Below are 16,896 nucleotides of genomic sequence, written 5' to 3' on the forward strand. Positions count from 1 at the left end.
TTAGGATTAAAACCAGGGTTTGGGAGAAGCCGCCGAAATAGGGACCAAGCACCCTCCCCCACAGCTCCCTAAACACAGTAGGAGACAGTGTAAGGAAGCAGATTTCCCTAAAGTCATAGCTCTCTGGGCCAAGGCACCTGGGTCAGCAGTAAATGAGGAATAATTGCTCTCACCAAAGGGATCCATGCAGAAAAGTTGCCGTGAAACTGGACTAGGTGTGTCCTTCTGTCCTTCCGGTTCTTTTTATAGACACTTCTGGAACCTGAGTGAGGTCCTGTAGGTCTTCCGCCCATTTGAGGAGAGATTAAAGCACCTGAAGTTGTCTCCTCCTTACTCACTTGCAGTCACAGCTTCACCACCACTACAGCCTCGTGGGCTTCCTGAGGAGACACAGAAGAGGTAGGCTGGGGTCCAGGGCTGTGGGGTCAGCTGTGGACTGGAATCACCATTCCTGCCCGCTGAATTTGGAATAGTTAAAGGGCAATGGGGCTAGAAGTGTTTAAAAAAAACAAAAAAACAAAATGTATTTGTTTATTTTGTTGTTGTTTTGGTTGCTGTTTTATTTTATGGGAATCAACTTGGGGTTGATTTTTCTGGGCCACCTCAGTTAAGTCAGGGATTTTAGTCCTAAATATCTGTAAAGTTACCTGAAGGAAGGTGCCATTTTGCACACTTCTTTCTTTGGTGAACAAATAACAGGTGTTTAATAATAGCCCGCTGCATTGGGTTAACTTAAATTAAAATGAAAGAAGAGACAGCCATTAAAATTACTGGCGAACATGGATGGCCTGTCTGCTCTAAACAGGGCATCGGTGTTTGAGATAATCCAATCAAGGATACATTGACATTCTGGAGCCTAATACAGATAGAATCCCACCAATCAGACAAGAAGATTCTGTTTGCCTTCAAATGGCCTTTGGAAATTCTGTTATGAAAACAGATGCATTATCTACAGTCCCCAAGGGAAGAACATTCTGGTTTTGCTCTGCAGAGATGGAGCTGAGACAGTGTGGCAGGGTTTAGAGTAGCCTTCCTTGTCCTGTAGGGGTTAGTATAGTAGAAATGGTGACTATGCTTGTAGACTATACTTGTATCTGTCAGATCTTTATTCCCCCCCACCCCCGACTCCAGGAAGGTTGGTGTTAGACAAGTGTTGAGAGACAAAGAAAATGTTACTCTCCTTTGTCTGGGGGACTATTATGGTAAAGCCATTCCCTGCATATGCTCAGGTGTTTTCATTTGGAATGAGGGACAGGACTCCCAACAGGCATTCTCCTGGGTGGATACAAAGTCACAGGTTATCTTCATCTCTTTGTCACAGGAGACCAGACATCCATTCTTGTGAGGTCTACCTTTAAGTCACCATGTATGAGGACTGCGTGAAGTCCACAGAAGACTATTACCTCTTCTGTGACAATGAGGGGCCATGGGGCATTGTTCTGGAGTCCTTGGCGGTGATTGGCATCGTGGTCACAATATTGCTACTCCTAGCATTTCTCTTCCTCATGCGGAAGGTGCAGGACTGCAGCCAGTGGAACGTGATGCCCACCCAGTTCCTCTTCCTGCTGAGTGTGCTGGGGCTCTTCGGACTTGCTTTTGCCTTCATCATTCAGCTCAACCAACAAACTGCCCCTGTCCGCTACTTCCTCTTTGGGGTTCTCTTTGCTATCTGTTTCTCCTGCCTCTTGGCTCATGCCTCCAACCTGGTGAAGCTGGTCCGGGGTAGAGTCTCCTTCTGCTGGACCACAATTCTGTTCATAGCTATTGGTGTCAGCCTGTTGCAGATCATCATTGCCATAGAGTATGTGACCCTCATCATGACCAGAGGTTTGATGTTCGTGCACATGACACCCTATCAGCTCAATGTGGACTTTGTCTGTCTCCTCATCTATGTCCTCTTCCTCATGGCCCTCACATTCTTTGTCTCCAAGGCCACCTTCTGTGGCCCCTGTGAGAACTGGAAGCAGCATGGGAGGCTCATCTTTGCCACCGTGCTGGTCTCTATCATTATCTGGGTGGTGTGGATCTCCATGCTCTTGAGAGGCAACCCTCAGCTCCAGCGGCAGCCTCAGTGGGACGACGCAGTCATCTGCATCGGCCTCGTCACCAATGCGTGGGTTTTCCTGCTGCTGTACATCATCCCTGAGCTGAGCATCCTCTACAGATCGTGTAGGCAGGAGTGTCCTCCACAAGGCAACGCCTGCCAGGTGCCAGTCTATCAACGCAGCTTCAGGATGGAGAACCAGGAGCTCTCCAGAGGTACATCCCAGAGGGCCTGGGGCAGGGAGGGAAGTAGGCAGGCAGAAAGAACCCAGAGGGATCTCACTGGCAGAGGCCAGATTTGTGGTGAGTCGTGTCAAGTGTAGAGACAAAGCCTTTTAGAACCTACTGGAAATCAGATCTTCCAAAACATAGGCTTTATGCGGAAAGAACAAGACCAAAAGAATTGAAGGCTCTCAGTGAAAAGGTGTGACTGTGGCTGAAGCTTGGCAAAGAAAGTCGCCCACTCCAAAATGATAAGCTATCGTGGTAGCACACACAGAGGCAGACACAAGAGGATCAGGAGTTCAAAGCCATCCTTGGTGATACGGAGTTCGAGACCAGCTTGAACTACATGAATGTCTCAAAACTAATAATAAGACAAAAAGTAGAATGAGTTAACCAGCCCCAGGCTAGGGGTGGATCAGGTCATGCTAAGTTCACACAGGTTGGCTATCAAGCACAAAAGTAGACTCTGGCAAAAGCAACTGACATTTTAAAAGTTTAAGTCTGAAAGTTAATTTACTCAGATAAAATGTAAAACTGTGGGACTTGTCACTCATGAGAGTCACAGAGTTCAACTCTGGGTTTCTATTTTGCAAGTTGTTCACTGTTTCAAAAAAAAGTCTTTCATGGCTCTGTTACAAAAAGCAACAGGAAAAACAATGTAATCTGAATCTTAAGTAAAAGCTCAAATGTGGAATCATTAGGAAACAACAGCTTATGTGACATTTTCTTGATAATTTCTAGGTCACGTGTTTATCTATATATAAAACCAAGCCACCTGTTTGTTTTGTTAGGGATTGACATTAACCATGACACCAAAGATGCTTGGTCCACATTAACCTGGAGGAAATAGTGGCTAATTTCAGTTATCTGGAAATGTATCAAAACTCATTAATTCCTCTTATGAAACAGCTGACATTATCTATAGCCCAGTGTCATAGTTTTACATCCATTTTAGTGTCTTAATAGACAACTGATTTCTCCCATTTTCTTTCTACTGCATAACAAAGATGCTATTTTATATACTGTATGGGACACATCGTGTTCGCCAGGCTCAAAAACATTTAATATAAGCTTTCCTTTTAAGTACATCGTACACTTTCTGAGCTGTTACCGCTAGTTAATTACACATTGAAATTAAATCCTGTCCAGATAAATGCATCTATTAGTTCTTTTCAGTTCAGTTGATGGAGAGCTGGAAATTGATGTGCTGTATCCTTCCTACAAAATTATGTGTTGTTGTGGATGCTTCACTTTGGATCCCTGAGGTTTGGGGGGAGAATTGCAGAGTCTGTCATTCTTTAAAATTCCTTCCATGTTTCCTACCCGAAGATGGGATAAAAGTTGCTCTTTTCTTTGTGTTGTGTGATCCCAAAGACAAAGAAGTTCTTGTAGTACCATAATATCCCAAAGCATGTTTCCTATGCCCCTTATTCCATGTCACCCAAGTGTTACACATGTGTTTAAGGTGTTGCAGGGAGGGTGTTAAACCCCCAGAAAACTCAGGCCTCCGGGGTCTCAGCCCAGGACCTCGGTCACCCCAATCACCAGGCAGATTCGAAAGCTTGATGCAAACAGCATGAGGCTTTATTGTTGTTTAACGAGCTAACCCCATGTTAGCTCAGGCCTTTCACCCACCCGCCATGGCGGACGGCTAGCAAAGACAGCTCGAACCGGCTGCAGAGAGATCTTATAGGGCAGCATAAGGGGAGTGTCTAGGGGTACGCATAGGCTCAGGATTGGTGTGCCTCCAGGCTTGGAGGGCTTTCCCTGTGTTGATTGGCCAACTGGTTGTTATGGCCCATGGGCCCTCCCAGGGTGGTTGCTATGCTCTGTGCATCATTCCTGTGCACTGGTCTGTAAAGCACACCCAGAGCCTTAAAGCATAGCGCCACCAGCTAACTTGTGATTGGTTCCTTGCCATGAGGCAGGCACCTAACCTCTAGTGACCAAGGCAAGGTCAGAAAAGCACGTGTTATTGTCACAGCTGCCAAAAGGGGCAGGCATCTGACCTTAGTGACTAAGACAAGGTCAGACAAATATGTGTTTGGCTGTTATGGCTGCCGAAATGGGGAGCCGGTCCCTTCAAGGGCACCACCCTGTCTCAAACAAACAAACAAACAAAAATATTCAAAGTGTTGCCAGGCGTGGTATAACAAGCTCATAGTGCCAGCACTTGGGAAGCTGAAGCAAGAAGCTCAGGGCAAAGTTGATGCCAGCCTGTTCTACAGAATGAACTACAGGCCATATGAAGACTGTCTCAAAAACAAGGTGTTATAAGAAGAGCCTCAGAGCTTGCAAAAGTGTTCCATTCTTAATTTGATCAGAACTACCCTACTATCCAATCAAGATTAGAAAAATCCATTTCTTGAGCTGGGCGATGGTAATGCGCACTCTTAGTTCCAGCACTCAGTACTCTGGGGGTTGCAGAAAAGCAGACCTCTGAGTTCAAGGCTAGTCTGGTCTACAAAAGTGATTTCCAGGATAGTTAGGACCCCACAAAGGAAACCCTGTCTCAAAAAACAAAACTGGGTGGTGATGGCACATGCCTTTAATCCCAGCATTGGGGAGGCAGACGCAGGTGGAGCTCTGTGAGTTTGGGGCCAGCCTGGTCTACAGAGTGAGTTTCAGGACAGCTAGGGCTATACAGGGAAACCCTGTCTTGAAAAACAAAAAGAAGAGAGAGAGAAGGAAAAGAGGGAGGGAGAGAGGGAGGAAGGGAGGGAAGGAGGGAGGGAGGGAGGAAGGGAGGAAGGAAGGAAGAAAAAGCTCCATTTTAAACAGGAAATAGTCTGCCAAACAGGAAATAGTCTGCCAATGATAGTTATTGCCAGAATCATTTGATGATACAATAGTATCTTGCTTTAAAAATGCAAATTGCCCTCCAAGATTGGGCAGAGTCACCTGAAAATTCAGGCTAGAGACTAGAATCACAACTTAAGTCTGAGAAAATGCAATTATCAAAACATAAAGAGAGTAATTTAAATGCAAGAGAAAGTGAAAGGTTACAACTAGGTAGGGAAAAGGAGAAACCAAGTAGATAAGAGCCAGCACCTTGGAAAACCACAAGCATTATCATGGCTCCCTTGGCGGCAGCTGGACAGCAAGCCCTTTGCCTGCGATCTTGTTTATTGAAGTAACAATCCTAGGATAACTCAACAGACATGTGGCTGGTGAGAACAGCCATGCCCTTGTTCCCGGCATCAGTCGGTCTCCAGCATCAACGTCCACTAATGAAAAGTGTGGGGCACCTGGGGAGGCTCTGTGGAAAACCACAGGCTTGATTAAAGGGCTTTAGCACCACACCTGTGTGGAAAGGTTAGGACAGTAAAACTGAGCTGGTAGTTTTCAGTTTTATGCACCTTTCTCATAGCCGACCTGTCTGTCTCAATTCTATCCTGAAACATGGCGTTTTGTTCTGGTCCATGAGGCACACCGTGGCCCTGTAACTCGCCTGACTCATGCTGTTTGCAACCGTGGCTCCAACGGCATTGTTATTTGATTTACCGATGGGCTTATAAAACCGGAATTATGCAGCTGAGAGAACAGGAGTCAAGGGGTGATTTGCAGAGAATTTCACCAGTGTAAAGACATCTCTATGGGGGGCAGCTGTCCTGCTGTTTCCCATCTCAACTAAAAATGGGGCAAAATGAACTTGAACCAATGCAAGAAGGACCGCTATTAAATGGAGAAATAAGAGCTGGTGAAGGATTTGCTGGAACCAATCAGCAAGAGGGATTAAAGACTCCATCCAGTTCCTGGAAGTCTTTACAAAGATTAGGCTTTAAAATCTCTCAGAAGTAGCTTATGGATTTAATTCTAGAATATGACAACATCTGGATGCAAACGCAATCAGGCATGTCACTGCAGGACATAGCGCAAATGGGCAGATTGACTTATATTGTAAATGCCCTCCTAAAGAGCAGTATATTGGGCTGAATAAATGCTCAGTCAATGAAGTACTTATCATGCAAGCATGGAGCCCGAATTTGATGCCCAGAACCCTTATAAAAGCCCAGGTGTGGTGGCACACGCATTTGTTACTCCGGTATTGAGGAGGCAGAGGCAGGCAGAGGCTTCCTAGCCAGCCACTCTAGCCAAATGGTGAATCCTGGCTTTGAGAGACCCTGCCTCAAAAATGCATGATGGACAGAGCTGGGGAGATGGCTCAGTGGGTAAAGCCCGTGTTCCAGAAGTGTGAGGACCATAGTTCAGATCCCCAGCATCCACAAAAGCTCCAGGCAGACATGGCAGCCTTCACCAGGCAGAGACAGACAGCAGACTCCCCGAACAAACTGGCTACATAGGCTAGATAGTCCCTGCCTCAATATGTAATGTATGGGGGTGTTGGGGGGGATCCAGAAGATACTGTCAACCTCTAACCCTATGTGTGTGTGCGTGCACACTCACAAGCATGTGTGTACACACGGCATACACACGCAGATGTTACCAGGATGAATACAGTGTCTACAGAATAACACCCAAGGTTGACCTCAGGCCTCCCCACACATGTATGCACACACGTGCAACCTAACCTACTTGAGCATGTACACAAAGATAGCTGTACCTTGATAGAATTTTCAAACCAGTTGTTCTTCATAACACTTCTTTTTTGTTTTTGTTTTTTTAAAGATTTGTTTATTTATTATGGATATAGTGTTTTGCCTGCATGTGTCCCTGCAGGCCAGAAAAGGGCCCCAGATCTCATGCTTGTGAGCCACCATGTGGTTGCTGGGAATTGAACTCAGGACCTCTGGAAGAGCAGCCAGTGCTCTTAACCTCTGAGCCATCTCTCCAGCCCTTGTTTTGTTTCTTGTTTGTTTGTTTGTTTGTTTGTTTGTTTGAGTCTGGTTCTCATGTAGCTCAGGCTAACCTTGAATGCCTGCCCCTCCTACTTCTTTCTCACCAGTGCTGGGATTACACCACACTCAGATTCCCTTGAACCACAAACATATCTATACATTCTCAAAGCATTTGATTAATATTTCACAAGCTCAACATATTGTTAGGCACTGGGAATGTTATCATAAAGATACCCAAGAATACTGCTAAAATGTCAGTGTGTAATTGAAGTAATTAGAATGTCTGAGTGAGCCAGGTGGTGGTGGCGCACGCCTTTAAGCCCAGCACTCGGGAGGCAGAGGCAGGTGGATCTCTGTGAGTTTGAGAACAGCTGAAAGGTTCAGGCATTATGCTGGCCTGCCCCTGTTACCTGGTGGAATCCACTCAGGCAATACCCTGGTCAGCCCAAGGTTCCATGGGAAAGAAGTCTGCACGCAGGTGCAGAGGACCCCTTTAAAAGATAGGCCCCTGCACCTTTCTCTCTCTCTCTCTGCCCCTTTACGCTCGCGCGCTCTCTCTCTCTCTCCCCCTGTCTCTCTCTCTCTTTCTGTGCTCTCTCTCTCTATGGCGACCGGCCATGGCGGTCAGCCATTACCCTGTTCCTCTTCTTAGTCTCCCTATTCTACCAGGCCTTATAATAAACTTATAGTCAATATGTCTGTCTCAATATTTCTCTTTTCTTCTTTTTAAACAAAAGAATAACACCAGCCTGGTCTACAAGAGCTAACTCCAGGACAGCCTCCAAAGCCACAGAGAAACCCTGTCTCGAAACCCACCCCCCCAAAAATGTCTGAGTGAAGAAGCCATTTATAAATTATGTTTGTGCTTAATTAACTGATATATATGTATCTGGGATGATGGTATCTTAACACATGCCTCTTTAACTTGATTGGTTGGGGGGCTGTGTTGTTTTCCATTTAAAGTTAGTGGATTTCAGAATGACTGTTCTCCTCAGTTATCACTAACCTCCTCCCCTCCTAAGTTATAGCTACCCTCCTCCCCCCAAAGCAAAGGCAACTTTAACTAAACCAGTTGTTCCCACTGAGGACTTGAAGAGATCATAAACACAGTAGAATATCAGTAACAGATCTTCTGGGGGCAGGACAGTTCCCACCTTAGTTATTACCTTTCTTAGCCATTGTAGATTAAATAGAATATTGTTCATCTCAGGCTTTCTAAAAGCCAGACCCACCAGCTGGGTGGTAGTGGTGCACACCTTTAATCCCAGCACTCAGGAGGCAGAGGCAGGCAGAGGTAGATGAGGCCAGCCTGGTCTACAAGGCCAGTTCCAGGACAGGCTCCAAAGGTATAGAGAGAGCTGTCTTGAAAAACCTAAAATAATAATAATAATAATAATAATAATAATATAGTGGGCAGGTTTCTGTACAGTGGCTGGATGGATACTAGAGCAATGACTTTCAAAAGTATTAGGACAAAGATAAATGGTGAGCTTGATAGAGTGAAAATGGCTCAATGAGTATAAAAAGAGTGAGCCATCAGAAAGCTAGTCCTGCAAACATTAGACCCTTTGGGTTTCCCTAGAAGTCCTGCAAATATTAGAGCCTTTGGGTTCCCTAGACATATCAGCTTTGGTTGGGTATTGTCCTTTTCCATAATTCTTTATTTTGTTGTTTTAAATTGTATTTATTTCATGAGTGTGTGTGTGTGCGCACATGCATGCGCATGTGGGTGTGTACAGGAGTTGGTTTCTCCCCTTCCACAGTAGGACATGGGGACCAAACCCAGGTTGGCAGACTTCTATGACAAGTGTCTTTACCCACTGAGCATCTCACAAGCCCCTACTTTTTTCTTCAGAGTATACCCACTTTTCAAAGGAAACTCAATGGAATGGCCCCCAGGTGACAAGTTTTGCTTGCTCTTTTACAGGAAGCTTGCTTTTCTTTCCTGTCACTCTAAGATGTTACCGGAATCTTGAGAGAGAGAGAGAGAGAGAGAGTAGTCGGGTGGATGGGGAAACCTGGAGGAAGGCCAAGGAATAAGTGCAACCTAGAGTTAGGCAGAAGAAAGGAATTCTGGCCTGCTGTTACACAGTAAGGAGTACTGTGTGCTATCTGGTTTGTTTTTAATCTAGTAAAAAAAAGAATTTGAGGCGTTTTCATCATAAAGAAATGGCTAAGGAAATATATGTTTTCCTAATTTGAACATTGTGTGATGTGTGCACACATGGGAACATTACACCTCCTCCTCAGTGTATCACTTAATGTGTTTTAGGCACTGGTGAGATGTCTCGTGGGTAAAAACACTTGCTGCCAAGACGGACCACATGAGTTCACTCCCAGAACCTACTTGGTAAACGGAGTAAACGGACCCCACAAGCTGCCCTCAGATAGTCACACTTGGGCACACATTCACATATACCCCCCCACACATACACACACACACACACATACACACACACACACACACACACAAATAAATAAATGAAAAAATAAAAAGGGGCAAAAATGTTGAGGATATAGCTCAGTGGTAGAGTGCCTGTCTAGCATACAAGGGGGATCTGTGTTCAATCAGCACTATTTAGATATAGAGAAAAACAATAACAAAACAACAAAACACACTACACTCTTTAAATACTTACAGGTGAGGGGCAGAGATATCTCAGCTCTTCATCATCATCATCATAATAATAATTATTATTATTAGTTGTTGTTGTTCTATTGTAGGTCTCTGGGCTATCCTGCCTCTGAGTCCTGGCTCTCAGGATGGGCTCCCTCTCATAATATGGGTCTCAAGCTAAGCCAGTCATTAGTTGATCACTCCCATAATTTTCTGTGCCATCTTTACCCTAGCCACATCTTGGATGTAGGACAAATTGTAAGTCAGAGGGTTTGTGGCTGGGTTGGTGTCCCAACCCCTCCACTGGAAGCCTTGCCTAGTTACAGGAGATGGCTGGTTCAGGTTCTGAATCCCCTATTGCTAGGAGTCTTAGCTGGGGTCACCTTCATAGATTCCTGGGAGTTTCCCTTGCACTAGGTGATGGCTCAGCTCTTAAGAGCAAGTAGGGCTCTTGCAGAGGCCAGAGGTTCGGTTCCCAGCACCCATGTCAGGTAAAGAATTGGTACCCTCTCCTGGCCTCAGCAGGCACCTGCACTCATATGCACATACACACAAGTACATACTAAATTAAGAGTAAAAATCCTAAAAAAAGAGTTATAGACCATGAAGAGGCAAGAGACAGAAACAGAGGGAAACTAGCATAGAACAGCATGGATAGGATTTGTTTGGTCTAAATTTAGATAAGGTTCGGCTGGGATCCACAAAGATCAGAGCATAAGCATCACCAGGCAGCAGGGACAGCAGTGCATGTCACCATGCAGACAGACTCTCACCCTCTGGCTTGGAGAAACACTGGCTTCCTAACCAACAAGGTCCCCGACCTCTAGGAGCCTCAGTCTCTTCACATCTAATTGAAGGTTACATTGTCACTCCCGGCTTCTTCCACACGTAGATGCCAAGGATCCAGTCTATCCTACACCAAAGGGAAGACGTGCGGTATTCAACTACATAAGAGGATTCCACCCCTCTAGAAAATGCCAGTAGGAGGAAGCTGTGGGGGTCAGGCATAACGACACCACCCTCAATCATAGACAAAGTACAACTCACATGGTCTTTCCTTGTGTCCCAACCCAAGGGCTCTGCACAGACATAACGTTTGCACCCTCAAGAACCTATGGAACAGACTTGCTGTCATGATTAGGAAGATTTTCATTTTATTTCTACCAGGAAGCAAACATGAACAAAAGGTTAAGGAACTTGGCAGACAGGGAGAGGACACATGTTCCTCTTGAAAGAGAAAAGGGAAGTAGACAGCACAGATGAGGGTCCCAAGCCGACCTTCTCCAGGGTCCAACCACCAGTATTTCAGTTTCTAAGTGTGACCACTACTGACACAGCTATGTGTGTGAACACCCAAATACAAGCATTATGGAGTAGGTGTCACTAAACAAATAACTGTGTATGTGGTTATTCTATGACAATACAGTATTTCTCTAGGGAAATGTGTGTGTGTGTGTGTGTGTGTGTGTGTGTGTGTGTGTGTGTGTCTGTGTGTGTGTGTGTCTGTGTGTCTGTGTGTCTGTGTGCACGCGTGTGCACACTCGCGTGCGCGTGTGCCCTTAGGTGCTCATTTTTGAGGTGCTGGAAATCAAACCTAGGGCCTTCCAATGTTGGGCAAACTCTGGAAATAATTTTTTATTATGTCCAATTTTAGAATTTGAATCCAATTGAGCTGGGCATGGTAACACGCTCAGGAGGCTGAGGCAGGAGGACCACCAAAAGCCTGAGGCCAGTCTAGATTACACAGGATGTTCTAAACCAACGGGGGCTACAGAATAAGTCCCTTCTCAAACAGCAATAATAAAAATGAATCCAAGCTTGTGGAGAAGTCAGTCTGCAGGGATGGTTGAAAATCTAAGACCCCAGAGGTCACTGTTATTCCAAGACAGAGAACATTCCAGCCCAGGGTTGGGCCCTTTTCTGGGAAGTTATGATGGCTCTCCTGCCCTTGCCGTTACATACCCACGTGCTTCTCCAGAACACATGTGCTCTAACCATACACAGCTTCACTCATCAACATTTAAAAGGTTCTTTTCCATCAGATTTTCCAAGTGCTGGATCTGGTGGTGCACACCTGCTGTCTCAGTATTTGAGAGCTGGAGGGAGGAGTGTCCAGAGTTCACAGTTAACTACATACTGAGTGTGAAGACAGCCCAGGCCACATGACACCTTGTCTCAAAACAACAGATGAGGGAATAAATGGATGAATGAACAAACAAACCCATTGGGTTGTTTTGTTGTTGTTGTTGTTTTTTTTTTCTCAATAGTTGCCACAACCAAGTAGTCCTTTCAAAACATCAAAAGCACTGAGCCTCCTCCTAGCCCCGGTGAGTCCAACACTAACACGGCCCTTCCCTCCTTTGGCTTTCAGCCCGAGACAGTGACGGAGCTGAGGAGGATGTAGCTCTAACTGCCCATGGTACTCCCATTCAGCTGCAGGTAAACATGCTCCTTAACCATCTAGGAAGACACTGCAAACACTCTTTCCTTAGAGTCTTCAGGCTCTGTCCAACGATTTACTGACCCGAGGGAAGCCAAGCCAGACCCAAGCCACACCAGAGGGCATGTATAGGCGAGGCCCTCAGTTTAAACCCTGCGAGTCTCCCTCCACACCACCACCTCAGTGCTTATTTCCCAGGAAGGACCAAATCATGTATCAAGATCTGTGTGATGCTGAGGGGGCTGGCTAAGCTTCGAGCCAGTGGCAATGGGAGGCTGTAAACACTCAGCTCGAGTGTTGAGTCTGGTTTTAGTATCAGCCATCTAAATCTCTCCCCTGCACCCTCAACTTGCCCTGTGAATCGCTGTCTAGCCCTGGCAGCCCAGGCCATCCTGAGAACAGGGCTGGGCCTCATTACCACCTGGAAGCCCAGATGGATGAACCAATTTTAATTCTTTCAGGCAAAAACAGAGAGAGCTCTACTGAGTCGATTGGACATCACACGTCACACTGTGACACATTGAGCCGTGATGGCTCACGGACAGATCCGGAAAGCCCAAAAATACCACACCGAGGGAATCCCCTTGCTTTGTGGGGACCACAAGCAACTGAAATCCAAGAGAAAAAGTCACTCTCCATCACTTGTCCACTGACTCCACTGACGTTTATGAGGCAACTGTTTGAGCTCAGCTGTCCCATCTATAACTGAGAATTTGTGTCTCCCTAAATAGCACTCAGACCAGGACATAGTCACATGTCATTTGTTCTAATTAACCTTGGCAGAGGACGGTGGTGATGAGGAACTTTTGCCCAATGAGAAAAATTGTTTTGTTTTGTTTCTATCTATTCCTGTAGAGTTTCTTGGATGCATTTTCAAATTCCAGGAATCAGCTATTCCATGGCCTTGCCCAAAAAAAAAAAAAAAAAAATCTTATCAATGACCAACAGCGGAACCTGATAGAAATAGATTTGTGTGATGGTTACTTCCAGTGTCAACTTTACACAGCCTAGAATCACCTGGAAAAAAAGAGCCCCAAGGAGGAATTGTTTACATTAACTTGACCTGTGGCCATATCTGTAGAGATTGTCTTAATTACTTTACATAGTAAGGGAAGATCCAGCCCACTGTGGGCAGAACCACTCCCTAAGCAGAGGACCTTGGACCATATGAGAGGAGAAATAGAACTGAGAACAGGTTAGCAGGCAAAGTGAGCATGCACCCATTTCTCTCCACCTCCGGCTGTGGGTGTGACGTGACTAGTTGGTTTTGAGTTCCCACCACCTTGACCACAGCCCGGAATAAGCTAAAATAAACCCTTTCTGAGGACATTTGGTCACAACAACAGGAATAAAACTAGAATGATTTGGAAGGTTTCTTTCTTTAACTAACAAAGAAACTAAATGGTAGCAAAATGATACTATTTGGCCAGGAAAGTTGCTAATGGCATCCACTTCTTTCCAGACTGCTGACCCCAGCCCGGAGTATCTCATCCCACAAGCTACACTAAGCCCACCGCAAGATGCAGGAGTATAGAGCCCCTGGAAACAGAAGGAGGACAACCTGGAAGACTGCGTCGTGCTCCACACAACCCTAGCAGGCCCAGGAGAACTCTCGGGACACGCTGTCGATGCAGCCTCCACCCTGTCTTCCGCTCTGTTCCTTGCCCCTGCCACGCTTCTGGTCCCATCCCCTGAAGATCTCCCGGCCCCGCACAATTACAATCTTATTGCCACCCTACATTACTGTGTGTTCTGCATTTATTTTTTTAAGACTTTATTTATTTATTATGTATACAACATGCTGCTTCCATGTATATATCTGCACACCAGAAGAGGGCACCAGATCTCATAAAGGATGGTTGTGAGCCACCATGTGGTTGCTGGGAATTGAACTCAGGACCTCTGGAAGAGCAGTCAGTGCTCTTAACCTCTGAGCCATCTCTCCAGCCCGTGTTCTGCAATTATTTAGCTACATCTGTGTCTTTCTTAGCAATGCTTGGAAGAATTGGTGTCTCTTACTAATGAGACTGAAGTAGACACCTCAGTGTGAAGAAATTGGGTTATTCTAATGTGACAAAGTACAGAGATTAGCAGCAACTTGGAAGTGGATTGCACCCCTGGTTGTTTTCAACTGTACTAAAAACCATACCTAGCAAATGCTACCATCTTAACCGTGCTTAACAGTTCAGTTCAAGCCCAGCACAGTGGCATGCGCCTAGAATCACAGCACACGTTATCTGTAGATTGTGTGGTAAATAGCTTAAACTCATCCTTGGCAAAATCTGCAGTCAGCCGGCATGATTAAGATCCTGTCTCAAAAACACAAACAAAACAGTTCAGTTCAGTACTAGTAACTACATTCATACTGCTGTATTCGAAAGGTTCCCAGAACTTTTTCATTTAGAAAACCTGAAGTTTCACATTCAAAGAGTAACAGATCCCTACCCTACCCCTACCTCTGGCTGTTGCCATTCTAGTTTCTGTGAGTCTGACAACTTTTGATGATTCCTGTACAGAACCATACTTGACACTGTGTCTGTCCTTTTGTGCCTGCCTTATTTCCCTTAGCAGAAGATCGGTGATGTCCACCCATGTATCTGGGGTTTCTTTGGGAGATATTGTATTAATTTTATTTACATGTATATATACAAGTCTGCTTGTCTGTATGTGAAACACGTTAGTACGGTGTCTGTGGAGGCCAGAAGATGTCAGATCCCCTAGACCAGGACTTACAGGCAGTTTGGAACCACCTGATGTACTGAGAGCTGAACCCTGGTCCCCTGCAAGAGCAGTAAGTCCTCTTAACTTCTGAATCTCTCCAGCACCGCCACCGCCTCTCGCCATGTTGTATATATTTGTGACAGGATTTCTGTTTTGTTTCTTGAGGTTTGCCTGTTTTGCTTGTGTGTGTGTGTGTGTGTGTGTGTGTGTGTGTGTGTGTGTGTGTGCAAGCATGCTCACACACACATATGGCATATTCCTCAGGGGTCAGTGGTTGCTTCCACTTTATTTGAGATACAGTCTCTTTTGCTGTTCCTGCTGCGTAGACAAACTAGCTGGTCCACAAGATCTTTATGGCTGTTCAGTATCAGCCACCCATCTCCCAGTGGAAGCACACTGCAGTTACAGACACAATCAGTACTGTGTCCAGTGTTTCCGTGGGTTCTGGGAGTATGAACTCACATCATCATGCTAACCCACAAACACTTCACCCACTGAGTCATCTCCATAGCCCAGTCCATTTGTTTATTGAGTCGGGGTCTTGTGATAGAGCCCAGGGTAACTTCAACATAGCGATGACCTTCCTTTCCCTGGTGCCAGAGGATCTCCTTCTGTCTGGAAGGTAACTAACTTTGCTTTGTACACCTCTGACCCATTTTCTATGCACAGGACTATCTTAAATCCTGCTCTCATTTCTTTTCGGTATAGCCCCGAAGGTGATAGACATATCTGGACCATATGAGAATTCCATTCTTCGGTTTTACATTATTAAATTTTCATGTATTTATTTGGGGAGGCCCTAGTCATGACATGCTTGTGGGAATCAGCAAAAAACTTGTGGGCAGCAGTTCTCTTTTTCCTGTATGGGGGGTCCTGGGGATCAAACTCGGGTCATTGGGCTTGGCAGCAGGCCCCCTCTTACTCACTGAGCCATCTTGTTGGCCCCGTTCTGAATACTTTAAGAGACATTCCACATTCTATTGTTTGCTAGTTATGCCTACACCATTTTATGTCTGTCAGAAATGGAGAGAGAGAGAGAGAGAGAGAGAGAGAGAGAGAGAGAGAGAGAGTCCCAATATCTCTACCTCCTGGACAACACTTGCTCTCTCCTATGTGGTTTTGTTTTCATGATGACATCCTAGTGGGTGGGAAATGTCTAGTCACTTTTCATAAAGAAACCTTTACAAAGTTGGGACGTGCTCAGTGGTAGGGTGCTTGCCTAGAATGCATGAGGCTCTGGGTTCAATTCCCAGCACCACATACAAAAATATGTTTAGCCAGGCAGTGGTGGTCCATTCCTTTAATCCCAGGTGGCTGGATCTCTGTGAGTTTGAGGCCAGCTTGGTCTACAGAGCAAGTTTCAGGACAGCCGGGGCTACATGATGAGGACCTGCCTCAAAAAAGAAAAAGAAAGAAAGAAGGAGGGAGGGAGGGAGGGAGGGAAGGAGGGAAGAAGGGAAGGAGGGAGTCCAAAAGCTGATGGACCTAGAATCTGCTATAATAAAATATTAGCAGAGTCCTCACACCACAATACTGGCAAATATACATAATGCAGACACTCCCATGGACCGCCTGGCAGGTGACCTCCCATAGCGTTGCCACCCAGGGACAGCTACAGATAATAGAGCAGCAGACAGCCCTGCTTTCATGTGCCATTAACAGCTGATGCTCACAAAGGGCATCAAGCAGTGACCATGAAAGGCAGTCTCCCTGTCTCGGTGTCTTTGATGAGCTGGTGCCTCCTACTAATTGTCTTGCCTTTGTGTCTAACCCCACATCCATCCCAAGGGCTTCATCTGCCCCAGATTTCTTATAGGTGACAGGCGTAACAGGACCAAAGCCAGAGACCTGCATCCAAGATGCCCAGAGTCCGATATAGCCCCTTACCTTGTGGAAGAAAAAGCAGAACTTCAAAGAAATAGGCTGACCTCTAGGTAGTCACAGGTGGCGGGCCAGCTTTCCTGACTGCTAGGCCAGTCCTTCCCTTCTATAAGGCCTTCCCACATCTGTATTTCTGTATTAGCAACTTAGGTGTGTCCCCCTGAGAGCCA

At 45.7% G+C, this 16,896-nt stretch overlaps 1 protein-coding gene across 1 annotated transcript; it reads left to right on the forward strand.

Moving 5' to 3' along the window:
* The first annotated feature begins 1,364 nt into the window (after window positions 1-1,364).
* Gprc5d (G protein-coupled receptor class C group 5 member D) lies at window positions 1,365-13,658 on the forward strand. The gene is made up of 3 exons (XM_027429998.2): window positions 1,365-2,259; window positions 12,056-12,123; window positions 13,587-13,658. Exons 1-3 carry the CDS (start codon window positions 1,365-1,367, stop codon window positions 13,656-13,658), a joined length of 1,035 nt encoding a protein of 344 aa, XP_027285799.1.
* Window positions 13,659-16,896: the final 3,238 nt, after the last annotated feature.

This window comes from Cricetulus griseus, chromosome 8 (assembly GCF_003668045.3).
Source record: "Cricetulus griseus strain 17A/GY chromosome 8, alternate assembly CriGri-PICRH-1.0, whole genome shotgun sequence".
In the NCBI taxonomy this organism is placed as follows: Eukaryota; Metazoa; Chordata; class Mammalia; order Rodentia; family Cricetidae; genus Cricetulus; species Cricetulus griseus.

Excerpts from the sequence above, each read along its gene's own strand:
- Gprc5d (XM_027429998.2), top strand. The coding sequence starts at position 1,365 with ATGTATGAGGACTGCGTGAAGTCCACAGAAGACTATTACCTCTTCTGT. Across the intron at positions 2,260-12,055 it reads GAACCAGGAGCTCTCCAGAG|CCCGAGACAGTGACGGAGCT; the intron begins GTACATCCCAGA and ends TTTGGCTTTCAG. Across the intron at positions 12,124-13,586 it reads GTACTCCCATTCAGCTGCAG|ACTGCTGACCCCAGCCCGGA; the intron begins GTAAACATGCTC and ends ACTTCTTTCCAG.